Source organism: Castor canadensis, chromosome 5 (genome assembly GCF_047511655.1).
Source record: "Castor canadensis chromosome 5, mCasCan1.hap1v2, whole genome shotgun sequence".
Lineage (NCBI taxonomy): Eukaryota > Metazoa > Chordata > Mammalia > Rodentia > Castoridae > Castor > Castor canadensis.
This window is the reverse complement of record NC_133390.1, coordinates 50303419-50320331: the sequence shown is the minus strand read 5'-3', so window position 1 is coordinate 50320331 and position 16913 is coordinate 50303419. Positions and strand designations below refer to the sequence as shown.

General features: G+C 34.5%; 1 protein-coding gene and 1 non-coding gene across 20 annotated transcripts in view; one reads left to right on the top strand and one right to left on the bottom strand.

Moving 5' to 3' along the window:
• Abi3bp (ABI family member 3 binding protein) overlaps positions 1-16913 on the top strand; it is a 242276-nt gene that overhangs the window by 82968 nt on the left and 142395 nt on the right. For all 19 annotated transcript variants that reach the window (XM_074073008.1, XM_074073007.1, XM_074073003.1 and 16 more), the window contains exons 3-4: positions 8304-8372; positions 10739-10871. In XM_074073008.1, coding sequence (XP_073929109.1) covers positions 8304-8372; positions 10739-10871 — 202 coding nt within the window. The remainder of the gene's footprint in view (positions 1-8303; positions 8373-10738; positions 10872-16913) is intronic.
• LOC141423587 (U6 spliceosomal RNA) lies at positions 3588-3693 on the bottom strand. The gene has a single exon (XR_012448432.1). It is a non-coding gene; the product is annotated as a U6 spliceosomal RNA (small nuclear RNA).

Here is a 16913-nt window from a genome sequence, read left to right as displayed (position 1 = left end):
TTGCAAATATATCCTCCCATTTTGTAGGTTGTCCCTTTATTGTGGTAATTATCTTCTTTGACATACAGAAGCTCTTTAATTTAATGCAATCCCATTTGTCAATTCTTTAATTACCTGAACAATTAGAGTTCAGGTCAGAAAGTTGTTGCCCGTGCCTAAATCTTCAAGCATTTTCCCATAGGGTTTTAAAGATCTTTGATCAATTTTGAGTTAATTTTTTAACAGGGTGAGAGATAGGGGTCTCATTTCAGTCTTCTATATGTGGAATTCCAGATTTTCCAACAATATTTGTAAAGAGGATGTGTTTTCTCCAATGTTTGTTTTTGGTTCTTTTGTTGAAAATTAGATGGCCGTAGTTTATGGGTTTACTTCTGGATTTTCTGTTCTATTCCATTGGTCTATGGGTTTTGGTTCAAGTACCATGTTGTTTTTGTTACTATGTCTTTGTAGAATAATTTGAAGTCAGGTATTGTGATACCTCCAGCATTGTTCTTTATCTTCACAATTGCTTTAGCTATTGTGTGTCTTTTGTGCTTCCATATGAATTTTAAGATTGATTTTTCTGTCTCTTCTGAAGAATGTCATTGAGATTTTGATAGAAATTGCATTGATTTATAGATTGATTTTGGTAGTACAGCCAATTTCACAATACTAATTGTACCAATCCATGAATATGGGAGTCTGTCTTCTAATGTAGTCTCCTATTTCTTTCTTCATGTTTTTGTAGTTTCCATTGTAGAGATTTTTCCTCTCCATAATTAAGTTAATTCATAGGGAATTTTTTGAGGTTATTGTGAATGGGGTTGTTTACCTAATTTCTTTCTCAGTCTGTTCATTGTTGGTATAGAGAAAAGCTACTGACTTTTATATGTTGACTTTATATCATGCTTCTTTGCCAAAAGTACTTATCAGCTGTAAGAGTTTGGTTTTTCTCTCTGTTGTTTTTGTTTTTGTTTTTTGTTTCTGGAATAGTCTTTAGGGTCTACTAAGAACAGGATCATTTTATCTGCAAAAAGGGATACTTTGACCTATTCCATTGTTATTTGTATCTCTTTTATTTCTTTCTCTTGCCTTAGTCTTCTGGCTAGGAATTCAAGCACTATTTTGCGTAAGAGTGGAGAGATTAGACACACTTGTGTCATTCTTGACTTAGAGGAAATGTTTTCTGTTTTTCTTCATTTAGTATGATGTTGGCTATAAATTTTATGTTGGGAATGATCCTTCTATTCCTAATTTCTTCAGAGCCCCTATCATAAAAGGATTTTGAATTTTATCACAGGTTTTTTTCTGCCTCTACTGAGATTATCATGACTTTGTCCTAGATTCTGTTTATGTGTTATATTATGTTTATTTATTTATGTGTGTAGAACCAAGCTTGCCTGCCTAGAATGAAACCAACTTGATCTTGGTGCATGATCTTTTCAATGTGTTGTTGAATTAAGTTTGAAAGTGTTTTATTGTGAATTTTTGCATATTTTTCATCAAGAAAAATGTTCTATAATTTTTTTTATTATGTTCTTATCCAGTTTTGGTATTAAGGTAATACTGGCTTCATAGAATGAGTTTGGTGGCATTCCCTCTGTATGTTTTATGGAATTGTTTAGGATCATTGGTGTTAGTTCTTCCTCAGAGGTTTAGTGGAATTCAGCAGTGAGTACATCTGGTCCTACACTCTTCTTTGTTGGGAGACTTTTTATTACTGTTTTTATCTCATTTCTTGTTACACATATGCTTAGGTAGTTTATAGCTTCTTGGATCAATTTAGGTTGGTCATATGTGTCTAAGAATTTATCCATTTCTTCTAGATTTTCCAGTTCATTGGAATAGAAATTTTTGAAATATTCCCTGATGGTCGTCTGAATTTCATTGGTATTTGTTGTGCTACCCTTTTTTTCTATCTCCAATTTTATTAATTTGGATCTCTCCCCCCAAACCCCCTTTTTATTTTTTGCAGAACTGGGGTTTGAATTCAGGGCCTACACCTTGAGCCACTCTGTCAGTCCTTTTCTGTTAGCTATTTTTGAGATAAGGTCTTGTGAACTATTTGCCTGGGCAGGCTTTGAACCGTGATCCTCCAGATCTCTGCCTACTGAGTAGCTAGGATTGCAGATGTGAGCCACCATCACCCAGGTTCTCCCTCTTTGTTTTGGTTAGTTTGGCTAAGGGTTTGTTGATCTTGTTTATATTTTTCAAAGAACCAGCTTTTTATACTTCATTGATACTTTGTAATTTTTAAATTTTCCATTTTATTAATTTTTGCCCCGATGTTTACCATTTTTTTCTGCCTACTAATTTCAGATTTGGCTTATTCTTGTTTTTCTAAGAGCTTGAAATGTACCATATATTTATTTGAGAGCATGTAATTTTTTTTAAAGTAGGTGCTCATAGCTATAAACTTTACTACTTAATACCCAAAGGTTCTGATGAGTTGTATTCAGTTTCATTTGATTCTAGGAACTTTTGTTATTTCCCCCCTTATTTCTTCAATGATCCACTCACTGATCATTCAGTAGTATATTGTTTAGTCTTCATGTGTTTGAATATTTTCTGGAGTTTCTTTTGCTGTTGATTTCTAATTTTTATTCCATTATGATCTGACAAAGTGCAAGAAGGTTTTTCACTTTTCTTATATTTAATAAATATGATCTATTTTGGGAAAAAGTTACACGGGCAGCTGAGAATAATGTGTATTCTGCAACTGTTTGGTAGAATATTCTGTAGGTGACTATTAAGTCCATTTGATCTATTGAGTCACTTAATTCCACAGTTTCTTTGTAGATATTTTTGGCCAGATGACCTAGCAATTGGTAAGAGAAGGATAGTTAAATACCCATAATTATTGCATTGGGGATCTATTTCTGCTTTTATGTCCAGTAGTGTTTGTTTTATGAAATTGGATGTGTTGACATTAGATGAATATGCTTACAATTGTTATATTCTCTTGATGGGTTACTTTCTTTATCAGTGTGAAGTGACTCTTTTTGTCTCTTGATTAATTTTGGTTTGAAGTCTGTGTTGTCATGTATGAGTATAACTATTCCTGCTTGCTTTTGGGCTGAATTTGCTCAGAATAAATTTTCCATCCTTTCACTTTAAGCCTGTGTTTCTCCTTGCTAGTGAGGTTTAATAGTAGTAGGCAACAAATAGTTAGTACTTGTTTTTTAATCCATCTGACAGTCTGTGTGTTTTGATTGGAGAATTGAGACCATTAACATTCAAAATTGTTATAGAAAGATGTGTAGTAAGTCCTGTCACTTAAAAATTTTTATAACATTTGATTCTATCCTAATCCTCATTTGCTTATGAACTCATCTAGTGAGAATTATTCTTTCTTGTATTTTCTTGATTGCTGTTATATTCTTTTTTTGTATGTAGGATTCCTTTAAGTATCTTCTGCAGTGCTGGTTTAATGGTCATTATTTCCTTTAGTTTTTGTTTGTCATGGAAGGTTTTTATTTCTCCTTCAGTTATAAAAGATATCTTATTTCTCTTCCAATTAGGAAAGTTTATCATTGCTAGATACTGTAATATAGGCTGGCAGTTACTTTCTTTCAGGACTTAAAATACATCATACCGTGTCCTCCTTGAAAAGTATGGAGTGCTTCATGAATTTATGTGTCATCCTTGTACAGTGGTCATGCTAATCTTTACTGCATCATTCCAAGTTTAGCATATGTGCTGGCAAATGAACACTTCATTGATATTTATGAATGAGTTTGTGTATAATTTTCTTTGTGAGATGTTTGTATTGTGCAATCTGTGATGCTTGCTTTAAACTTTTCTGAGCATTTGCCCCCCTTATGTCATTTGATCCTATAAAACACATAATTTTACATTCAACAAATAATCATCATTGCTAACATTTAACTAGCACTTTCCATAGTGCTGTTTAAAATAGCTTGAACCATAAGAACTCTGTGAGAAAATGTGCTATGATTTTTCCCATTTTTCAGTGAGGAAACTGAAGTGTGTAGAATTGTTTTGCCTTGAGTTAGTAATAGCTGGTAAATATGACAAATCACAGGGTCTGTGCTTATAGGTCTAGAAATTTAGTTTCACACAAAATCAAGTCATTAAAATGATGCCAGGGTAAAATTATTTTGTACTTTTTTAGGCCCTTTACATGTTTTTTTGTGGGATCATGGTGGCTTATTTCATGTTTATTATGTGGACATTTGCATGGCAGATAAAACTTTGCATTGTAGAAATAAGCATCACTGTAAAAACATTCTGAAGCAGTCCACCTAGAAATGCAGATCTTGGCAGATCCAAAATGTGAGAGTTGGAATTCATCAAACAGAGCAATTATGGGAAGACTATTTGCATTACTAAAAATCCAATTTTCTATAAACAATTTCAGTATTAGATTTCTTTAAACAATAAGCTTTCCTATCCTCTACCATAGGACATATTAAATACTAACCAAATTAAATTTAACTAGTCTTAAATGTTGTACGGGATTAGCTATTAGGAGTGAAAACTTAAAGTAACTGTTTCTACACGAATTTTCTTAAATTGACATTTTTACTTTTGAAAATTGACATTTTTACCTTTCTGTAAGAGGTAATCAGTTTTGACAGAATTTCTGGCAAGACTATATTATATATATTTCCAGGCTTCTACAAATCCACAAGCAATTTCACAGTGCAGAACAGAAATAGAATTTTTAAAATTGTTTTCTCTTTCTACACTTATGCTCCCAATGGAGCACAAAGACTGTTGAAATACCACATAAGTTGGAAGTATTTAATGAGCAGTAAGAGACAACCCAGGTCCCAATATCTGTTCCAGTTGGTGATGGGCTATAATAGCCTATTGTGTTATGCAAAGTGACCATGAGAACAAAAATTATTTAAAAATTGCTCAATTAAGCATATGTTTTGGATCATGACACCATTGTTGGCTTCTGTGTTTATTGCTTTTCTAGTCTTTTTTTTAATCTTTTTTTTTAACAGTGAGGTATAATGAATTAGGGAAGGAAGCAAAAGTTTAGCTCTAAGACACTCCATGATAGTGAGAATAATTTAGAAAAGCTAGAGATTTGCCTTTGTTTGCTAGAAGTGAATTCTTGAAGTTACTAAAAGGGTGTTTTGAAGAATATATTAAGAAGTAGATCATATATGCATGTGAATTTCTTTCTTACTAGAATCATAGAAATGCTGTACAAAACTAACTCCCACTTTTTTTCACTTTTGATGCATGCAATATTGTCCTTTTTTAACTTATGAATGAGGAAAAACTGAAAAGGAATTCTGAATTGCCCTCTTTCCCTTTCCTTCCATGTTGCTATTTTCAGTGGAGGTAGGTGGAAGTAGTAACAGGACTGAGAATGTATACAATGGGGTTCCTATGTGTTTCTTCAAGTACCATTGCTTTCTTTCTGTATTTGAAACAAGCTCTGGCTCCTGTGGGAAGTATGGCCTGTTGGAGCTCTCAATGAACCATTCCATACTGTTTGTTTTACCAAGTGGAGATCTGACATGCTTGCCCCTTTCCACTTGAGTCTTACTAAACTCCTGCACCTTGTGGGTCCTTGTGAATGCTATGATAATGAAGCTCCTGGAATTTTATATGCAAATTGGGAAGTAACAATCCATAGACAATATATTGTTCCTGTCTCTTTTGCTCTATTGCCCATCAGACTTACATGCTCTATTGCCCATCAGACTTACTTTTTAAAACACAAGTTCAAAGATAAAAGTATCAAGAATTTCAAGGTGGTTATGGTAGGGTATTAAGCTACGCATGGGGCCCTTGTGAGCATATATGTTGCATGCTTGTGAAGCTGCCCCTGCATCACTGAGCTCAGTATTACAAATTGGGGTAATACAACTTGGCAAGTAGGATTCTCATAAGGAGTAATTAAGTTCCAAACGTAAAGTTCTTAACATAGAATTCTGCATGTGAAAAGCATGAGTACATTTTAGTTTCTTAATACCTGTGTTGCTCTATATCCCTAATAAAATAAGACAGTGAATATTGTATCCCTACTAGGGACCTTGTTTATTTGATTTAGGTTCAGTGTTATTTACATGAGTCCCAGTGAGCAAGAATAGCATGAAACAGAACAGCATGATTCCTCTCTTATCTGTGTGGTGGTTGTGACTCAAGTAAACAATCCACAAGCAAAGCTTGAAAGTGTATTCTAGAAGATGCCTGAGTTACTTTGTGCAATAATAAAAAGTTAGAGAAAAAGTTATTGTGCTGGTTATAGCAAATGGTACTGTGTGGAAGTGTCCAGAAAGAGACAAAGGCATGTCACTAAAAGCAGTTGAGATGCCAGGTTGTCTCAATCTGCAAATGAAGTCAGTTCTGTAAAGCCTTAGGCTAGAAGGACTTTGTTCCACACTGATAGAAGGAAATATCTAAGTCCACGATGAAAACAAAACCAACATACAAATGAAGTCTGTCTGAGAAGTAGGGGGGAACTATGGTTGACTGTAGCATTCAAATAAAATTTGGTGAAAATGAATTTCAGGGTCCTGAAGCAATATCACAGATGGTACTTACCCAGTTAATACAATAGAGCTGCTGATAGAATGGTATTTTGTATACCCTAGATATATTTGGTTTATTTATTTATATGCTTAACCATTCTAAAATGAATGATGTATCAATTTAAAGAAGAAATTATCAGATAAATTATTAGTCACTTATTGAATAGGCACATACTAATTAGCTTCAATATAATTTTATTCAAATTTAAATATTTTTAAAGATTCTCTATTAAGTTATATGTCATTCTTTATCAAGGGCAAACACAAGAAGGGGATTGGACTTTCATCACATGATGAAGCAAGAGCACAAAAGGGAGGTGTGAGGATAGGCAAGAAACCCCCAAAAAACAAGATAGCATTTGATGTCCTCAATGCATAAACTTTAAAGCGACAGAGGCCAATAGGAGAAGGGAACCAGGAACTAGAGAAAAGATTAGTTCAAGAAGAATTAATTTAGAATGCAACACATATGCACAGGAAAGCAATGCAAGTAAACTCCTTGTATAGCTATCCTTATCTCAACTAGCAAAAACCCTTGGTCCTTCCTATTATTGCTATACTCTCTCTTCAACAAAATTAGAGATAAGGGAAAAATAGTTTCTGCCTGGTAGCGAGGGGGTGGGGGAAAAAGGGAGGGGGTGGAGGGGAAGGGAGGAGAAATGACCCAAACATTGTATGCACGTATGAATAGAAGAAATTAAAAAAAAGTTATATGTCATTGATACATTTTAAAAATGTTATTACCATATAGTAATTGTACAAAGGGATTTCATTGTGATATTGTCACTTGTGCATTTATTGCTCTTTGATCAAATTTATGCCCTCTATTACTTTCTTATCCCCCTTATCCCATCCCCCACTTATTTTATAGTTTTAGTGGGCTTCATTATTCTACTTTCATACACACATATAATGTACTTTGATCATGCTCACCACTACCCCCATCACCTTCTCCTTTTCCTCTTCTCTCTCTCGGTGGTTCTGCCCCCCACAGTCCCCTTTTTAAATTCATGTCATATTATTATTTTTAGGTCTATATTCCACATATGAAAGAAAATATGTGACATTTATCTTTCTGAGCTTGACTTATTTTCTCAACATGATGATCTCTAGTTCCATCCATTTTCCTTCAAACAACATATTTCTATTCTTCTTCATGGCTACATAGTACTCAATTGTATAGATATACCACATTTTCTTTATCTACTCATTGGTTTTTAGGCACCTATGTTGATTCCACAGATCCACTATTTTAAGTTAAAATTATATCAACCTATAAATTATGACTGCTTAAAAATGGTCATGAAAAACAGCTAAACATGAAAACAGTCTGAAAAGATACACAGAGTAAAAACTAAGTGGGGCTTTATAAATGTTCCCATGAAAGTGAGTGATTTTGGACCTTATACTAGGTGATTCACCTGGCTTGTCCGAGTATGCCTCTCCTTTTCTGATTTTGGAATATCAGGCTAACAAAATTGATATGATCTGATTTAAAAAAACAACAACTCCTTACAGAGAAAAATATAGATGAAAATGTGGCATAGAATCAATATAGTAATTGGTTTTGTTTTTTTTTAAAGACTTCTTCCTCATGCCTGCCTTGAAAATCTGGATTTAATTTTCATTAAAAAACTTAATGGACTTCTCAGGAAGTATGAACTTTTTCCAGTTTCTGGGTCCTCTCCTTCACTGCCCCTTGGTTCTGGAGAAGAGTAACTAATGCCCGGGAATGCTGAGTCAGGACCTGGGTGTGCTGCCTCCTTAAAGGATTTTACTGATTGATAATGTTGTTATTGTTTCCAGATGCAGAGCCGAAATATCTGATAGTTGTGCGACCTGCTCCCCCTCCAAGCCAAAAGAAGTCATGCTCAGGTATAGTCACTTTCATTGATTTTCTTTTTAGTGACTTTAAACTGTGACTTTTCATGTTTTGCTATCTACAGAGACCATAGGTTCTATACTATGCACAGGTCTTGGAGATGTCTTAGGAATGTATAGAGTAGATGGACATAAGCTCTCAGTCTATAGTTTCTCCTGCTGGAGAAGCTGTGTAGTCTGGTAGTAGAGACTGCTTGGGGTCTTATGCTTACACCACCACTTGCAAACAGCGGGCTTCAGACAAATTATTGAACCTCTATACACCTTGGCTCTGCTGTATAATAGGGTTGTTGGGCGGATTAAGTGAGTAATGACAGCTCCTCCTGGCCGCTGGTCAGTGCTCATTGGGGTACTTTTTGTTAGCCTGTTTCTATTTGCTACACATGCCCTCTTGTCTGTTATTGTGCCTTTCAGATTTTAAGGGCAAAGTTTTAGGTCTAGTCTTTGCTCAAGGAGACTGTTTACATTGCAGAAGAATAACTCATTCATACATGTACTACGGATCGAAACTTAGGTTTCATTTACTCCTATTTCTCACTTTTAAACCTCTTCTCTCTGGTTAAACACAGAGGAAAGACTCCTTTCATTAAACAGAAATAGCAGCAACATCCATGTTCCAAAGAGTAGGAAGATTGGAAATAGGAACATAGATAAAGATATAAATAAATATGTAGAAACTTTCTACATGATTAAAGGAAGCCTACAATGTCTAATTTAACTACACTGACTTTGCATCAAATAAGCAGAGTATTGAATATTCACAGAAGCTGTGATATGACTTTCTTATCTGATGTAATACCTTTCTATCTCTGTAAATAGAGTTGAGCACAAAGTTTTGCTTTTTCTTTTTCTAGTGTAAATTGTTCTCCAAATAATTATTTCCTAATCATATTCATCTTTTATGGAACCAACACAGAAAATGATTTTCTTGTTTGTTTGCCCTATTTTTCTACAGGGATACAATGGGAGGAAAAGCACTTGGCTCTTCAGTTATACTGAACAAAGGGGCCATTGGCAGTTGTTTTCATTATCCTAGATATGTCAGGCCAAGGCTTGTAGCCAGAGATCAGTTGCCCCAATCCCCTATACTCCTTTTCCTTGACTTCTACTTCTTTAAGAGCACATTTAAATGATTAAGCATTTTGAAAAACACAAAATCCTTTTCCTGGCTCTTACATTATCTCAAAGCTAAAGGGAAAGTTCAATTACTTCTTACAACTTGCTAATAAGAGTTGTCCTGGCTGCATGCTACACACTTTAAAATAATTGTACTCCAATATTTTAAAACTAGCATTTCAAAATATTGAAAATAAAGTCAAGAAAGAAGAATATGGTGCCTTATAATCTGGTTTTGTATGAATATTCAATGAACTGTTTCTTGATAAAATCTGATCATAATATAAATAAATAAAAATATATAAGGAAAGTCAAGACAGTGATTACAGCTTAGTGATCCTTTATAACTTCATTTCATGTTGAGGCTTCCATGACGCTGGTCTTGGAGATTATTTTTCACTTCATATGACTAGCTCAGGAAATTGTTTCATTTTGTTCAGGATATGACACCCACCTTTCCTTTCAGGCAAAAGTATAATTTTTGTTTTTGTAATCTGCCTTTGAAAGTGATGTGATGATTAATGGATTAGTTTCTGTTCACTAAATGTTTGCATTTGCCACATCAACTCTAATTTCATAATCATCTTCCTATTAAGATCTAAAACTTAGTGAGGTAAATGTTTGGTCATATAAGATTGAGGTTCCCTTGGAGAAAGAAAACTGTATCTTTTCTTTCTAAGTAGCATTAACTTTATACATTGTGAGCTGAGCCAGTTATGTAGTAAAAAGAAAACTAGAAAATGATTGAAGAGTCCTAAATCTGCTTTTGACCTTGACTTCTGTGAGACTTTGGACACCCTTGATATTACTCTTGTCCTTATTTTTCATCTATAAAATAATATTATTACATTATATTAGCGAAAATCAACATAGAGTTGGAAAAGGGAATATCATAATCTCCTCAGTACTTTTTCAATCTGTATTTGCCCACTATACTTAATCAAGATTCTTATCAAATGTGGACCATTTGAATCATCACCTGAGGAAGCATGACTATGGGTGTATCTAAACATATATTTACATATATATATACACACATGTATGTGCATACATAAATCTAGTGGAGATTTCATTTGATTCATGTTTCAAATCATGGACAATAATTAATGTTTGTGGACTATATAAAAAGGAATTTGATGTTTTCATACTTTTTATAAACTTGCAGAGTCATCTGTATGCATTTTGCTCAAAACATGAAAATATGCTAGATGTTTCTGGCATTAACCTGCATGCTGCCTCCATAGGTAAATCTCGTCCTCGCAAACCTCTCCAGCTGGTGGTTGGCACTCTGACACCAAGCTCAGTCTTCTTGTCCTGGGGTTTCCTCATCAATCCACATCACGACTGGACTTTGCCAAGCCACTGTCCCAATGACAGGTAATTCATCACAACGGAAATTTTGTAAATTAGCACTTACTTTTAATAAGACTTGTTTGAGCTTTAGATGAATTTATAAATATTAGCACTATTAGCATTTACTCATCACCTGCTATCTGTAAGTTCTAGGCATGAGGGAAATAGAGACACATAAGTCAGGGGCCCTAGCCTTGAGAGAGGTATGACCTACCTGAGTAGAAAACACATAGATATATGTACCACCCTCCCCTTGATGAGAAAATACAAGAGGGGAGGAGAAAATAGCAAATGGACAGTGTCATTATACGTGTAGTGAAGCCCAGAGGAGGGGGCTGAAGGCAGTTTGGAACATTCCTTGGAAAAGGACCCATCTTTGATCCGACAAAGTGCCTATAGCAGCAGTCCTAGAGTGGTCTCTCAGGCCACGTGGCTCCCCATTGCCATCACTTGGGAGCTTGTCACAAATGCAGAGCTTGGGTTCCTTTCAGAATCAGAAGCTCCAAGGCCAGGGCTTAGCCATGTGTTTCAACAAACCTTCCAGATGACTGATAGCCACTAACATTTGAGAGTCACTGGCTTAGAAAACTAGACAGAGACAAACGTGGGAGATGGAGAGGAAAAACAGATGTGGAGATGAAGCTACCATCTTGTTTGGCAGAACAAATGAGAAAAAAGCAAGTATATTTTAAAATTACTTCTGCTTGCTCATCCATACACCTAACGTGAATTTCTCTGTGTGCTAGTCACTATGCAAAACACTGAACCATGATTCTAAGTAACTTATAAAATGGTATCTGGTTATCATAAATATTTACTGCATTTGTTTCAAAATTCAGAAATTTATAACTGGGCAAGCATTCAAAAACTTCAAACTTCAACCCAGACATTTTATTTTTAAAGGTTCTTTTTTGTCTTAAATATACTCAAAGTAATTTTTAAATTTGAGAAATTTCTCATTTCCCCTTTTTAATAAAAATTTTGAGGTATAATTTAAACAGTAAAATTCACAGACCTTTAGTGGTAAGTTTGAGTTATGATAAATGTATAAAATAATATTATATTTTATGACATCAAGAAGTAGAACACTTTTATCACCCCAAATGTATCTTTCCCCAAGAATTAGCCACTGATTTGATTTCTATCACTATAGATTAATTTTTCCTACTCTAGAATTCCATGTAACTAATTCATCCATATAGTATGAATTATTTTTTGTTTTCAGCTTTATTCATGGCATTGTAGGTATCAATAATTTGTTCCTTTTTAATTCCTGAGTAGTATTCCATTATGTCAATATTCTAGAGTTTGTTTATCCATTCCCTCTGGTAGATACCTGGATTATGTTGGTTTTTTATGAATATATATATTATAAACATTTTTGTATAAAACTTTTGTGGGTATATGTTTTAATTTCTCTTAAGTAAATAGTTACAATTGGAATAGCTGCATTACAGGGAAGATATTTATTTAACTATTTTTTGTCCAGCTTTTCCATCAGCATTTCCTCAAGCTATGTATGAGGGTTATGGTTGCTCCAGACCTCACCAGCATTTTGTGTTGCCAGCCATTTCTCATTGTAGCTATTCTAGTATAGTAGTATCTAGTGAGCATTTCCCTTGCATTAAGAATATTGAACACTTTTTATGCACTCTTTGGCTATTTTTTGTAGTATTTTATTTATTTTTTATCTAAATTGAACTAACAAGAAAGGCCTTTAAAATGTTTATAAGTTCTAAAAAATACCTTTCATAATGACTTTAATTGATACTTCTAGACTAAAGAAATGAAAATTTCCTTCACATATCCATAGCTATCAAGGAAAAAGGCATGTACTTCTAAAACCCATATTTTTGCAAAATAATTTCGAGATGTTTCAAAGAATCTGAAATATTCCTTACTTCTCTCACCACTAAGCCCATTACTTATTTTACTTGGAAAGCAGACTCTTGAAAGTACATGTTTTTTTGTCATGATTCCACCTTCTAGTGGTTTAGTCCAGGATGTCAGTGCTGAGAAAATGAAAATTCATGGGTTGCTTTTTTTTCCTCTTTTCACTTTTTAAAAATTCTCTTATAAAAAAGGAAAGAAGAAAAAGAGGGATGAAGAGAGAAAGGGAGAGAGGAAGGAAGGAAATCTGGTAATCTTACAGCAAAATGAAACCAGATTTCAATGTTTACTCAACTTGCTCGATATATCTGAGACAATTTGTTTGCCAGTAAGCTGGCAAACTTACACATTATTTGGATATAATTGTCTCCATTCCCCTCAAGCCTGTCCTTTAATTCCACCTGGTCCTACTGACCTTCCCCTGAAAGAATTGATCTGATGATGGTTCTGATCATCAGACATTACCAGAGTTTGGCAGCACAAGGAGATAGTGAACATAGGTAAGTGAGGACAAATGACTAAAGGAGCTGGGATTTTTATAACACTGGCATTGAACCCCAAGACCCACCCTACTCAGACCACACACACATCTCATGCTCTCTCTGTGTACATACACCCAGGCCTTGCCCTTCTCATCAAATAAATTGAGTCATGCATATCAAATCACAATATCCAAAATTGATAATTCCACTTTGAGTAAAGTTTTTGAAAGATTTAGAAAAAGTATATCAAGATACTGGTACACTTTCAAGCCTGAGTGAGTGAGAGAACCAAGATATTCTTAACAGAAAAAAGACAGGACTTAAAGGGAAGAATTCAACAACTTCCACTAAAAAGGACCATTGGAGTACTTGTGGTTCCCATCCCCCATATTTTTTTTCTCACAAGTTAGCACAGCTAACAAAGAGCTGACATTTAAAGTCCATGTCATGTTTGAGAAAAATTAGTAGTCCTTATTTAAAAGTGCTGAAAATACTACACACATTATAAACACCCAAATTAAGCACCAGAACTGTAAATAAGTATAATTAGAAGATTTAGAGAAATCTACCCTCATGTGTTCATGCAGAGTTCTTTTCTTTTTAGAATTTAGAACAATTCAGTAGTTTACAATAAGCAATAATAGTTAACAGAGGTGATTACTTCTTGAAAATTGGAAGATTAATACAGTTGAAGTTGTTCTTCAAGAATACCTTCTTATGAAATCTTTAGAATCTGAATATCTTCTTACAAAATCTTTGGAAACACAATGCCCTTGACTTGTCACAGAAACACTAACTGGTGCCATTTTAAGCCACTAAATTCAAATATGTGGAACACTTTGTGAAGTCTTATTTACAAAATTCATTTCACATTGGTTTATAGAAGTCTCCTTTATTGTATACAAATAATATATTGGAAAACTTATTAATGCTTTGATTTTTGGACTTTCTTTATCAAAACTCTTAAGTATTCAGTTTTCAGTTACAAAAACCTGGTTTTTTTTTAAGCTTGGAAACATTAATAGGATGTCACTGTAGCTTTGTGGCACTTTTCTATTCCTACTTACAGGGTCCATATGGGTCTCCCATGGTGTTAAATCCTTGTTTGCATTCACATTGTAGAGGAGACTTCTTAATTTATAGTTTTTGTCCATAATAGGCTTTGAATGGAAGAATGCACACTTTTGTCTGCAATATACCTAAAGTCAAAAAAAAAGTTTCCAAATTGACCCAGATGAGGATTAAACTGTTTTTAACTAAAACTTATTTCAACATTAATAGCTTATTTTTTCCTTTCCATATTTCAAATTTATTAAACCTTTCAAGATTGGTTTAATTTATACTCCTTTGCCAGCTTATTAAATTTTTATAATTTGTTTAGAAATCATTTTCACATTTTTCTAACACTTTCATGTTGTGTTTATTTACTCTTAACACAGAAAGAAGACTCTTATTTTTGGCCAGTTCAGAGCACATGTTTGGCTTTTATTTTTTCCCCCAAGTTTTTATTAAGCAGGTATTTTCACTGTGAATTCTCATTTGATTGAGCCCAATACTTTCTTTCCTATTTGTCTTGCAGTACAAATTTTAAGCTCTGTGAGGGCAGGAACCTTGTATATCTTTCCCACCCTTTAACTCCAGCCCCCAAGCCACCATCTCGCATATAATAGGGCCTTAGTAAACACATGCTGAATGGATACACAGAGGAATGTCAACATTTCACTCTTATGTGTCACCATTACCTCAAAGTCAACCTGACAAAACTGAACCCATACTTTTTCTCTCAAAATTATACCTCACTTGTCTTCCCCCCTCCCCCAGAAGTACCATGATTCTTTCATTTGCCTTAATTAAAAATTTTATTTGCTTTTTCCATTTCATCTTTATAGTTTATGGAGGCCCCAAGTCATGTTGATTTTACTTTGGAGAAGTCCCCATATCTGTGTCATTATCTACTACTTCACCATTTCCCCAAAATGGTTCTTACCTTCTCTCTAGAATTGTTAGCCAACCCCTCATTCATGAATTCTTTCTTCTTGCCCCTCTAACCATTCCTTCTCTTCTTTGCTTACTTCTTTTCTTCTCTTCTAAATATGGAATAATATTCCATCCTTGTTTTTGGATCTAGATATCTTCCTTTCTGATGCCTTGTCATCTTTATGTAGGTCAAAGTTTTTCCAATTTTGGTGAGTGTGGACTTCTGTTAAAATGGAAATTCCGATGCAGTAGACCTAAGGAAGAGTCTGAGATCTGAGATTCTGTATTTCTAAGAAGCTCCCAGGAATTGCTCTCATTGCTATTCTACAGAGAATGGAGGGTGGGTGTGAGGAGGGTTGAAAGGATATAAATGACTTCCAAGGCTAAAACACTGACCTGGACCCATTTTCAAAGCTCTACAGTTTCAGTAGGATTTCAGTTATTCATGGAATATTTTCATTAGAATGACTAAGGAAGACTGACCAGCACCTCAAACTTGGAACAAATTAATATTTTTAACACTTTTTGTCATCACTTTATTCTCACACTGAAAACTCAGTTTTGAATTTTATTTTCCCTTTTCTTGGTACTCATATCCCATAAGGATCCCATCTCACCAATTCTTTCATTGGAATATGACTTTGATCTGTTTTCTCTTTTTCATCTTGTTTTTTCCATGTTTCATTTCCTTACTCTGTCATACCTGGACTACACTTTGAGATTCCTCCCTCTAGTTTCTAATTCTCCCACTACCAATAAATACAGCTACCATCCTAACTGTTCAACTTTATTCACCTGCTGAAGAACCTCCACCAGGTTTCTCTGCTTGGTGAAAAAATTCATAGAATTTCTCAAAGAACACGTCTCAAAACATATGTGAGGCTTGCTCCTGAGCCAAGGTATAAATCTGGCCTACTCCCCTTCCCGCAACACACACCTGGGAAGGATGTCCTGATTTAAAACACACCACTGGGATGCACCCCTTCCATTTTGCAAATTCAGCTTGAAGAGTTCAGACTCATCCTACCCTCTTCCCATTCTGCTTTCCACACTGCCTTCTTTAATCATGCACAGGTGTGTCTGCCACCCTCACCATATTTTAATCTTTGAGCTCATTTCTTGAAGTTCTATAAATGGGGAACTGTGAGAGAAACAGATTTGGAAAAGAAGAGGAGTAGATTTTAAGGAAGTTATGAATTTCGTGGAGGATGATCATAAGAAGTTCTTACTCTGCCAAAGAGGTCAGATATCAGATTGCAAAGAGATTTAGGCACTTGGAGTGGTAATAAAGTGGAAGAAAGTGGATTATAATTAAGAAAGTTTGTGTTAAAATATGGTGACAGGGCCAAGAAGGAAGTATTCATTTTGTTTTTGTTTGAGTTGAATTCATAATACTTAAACAACTATTAGATTTAGGGAAATGTCCTTGAAAAAGCAAAGAAGGATTAAAGAGCTGATGAAATAAGAAAATGAAATAAAATTACCTAAAAGCTTATTTTTTTGAGAAGAGAAGATGTACTTCATTTCCTGAAATTAAAGCGAGGTAAGGCAAGAGTGAAGGGGAAGAGAGATCCCTGAGAGGAAAGGGTAAGGGCAGAATTCATACCAGAGCCTACAAGTTCTGTAAAGCAAGAAGCACAAACATTGACAAAGGAAAACTAGAATGTGTCCACTGATAATAAGAGAGTGAAAAATGTGCAGAATAGATGTTTTAAGG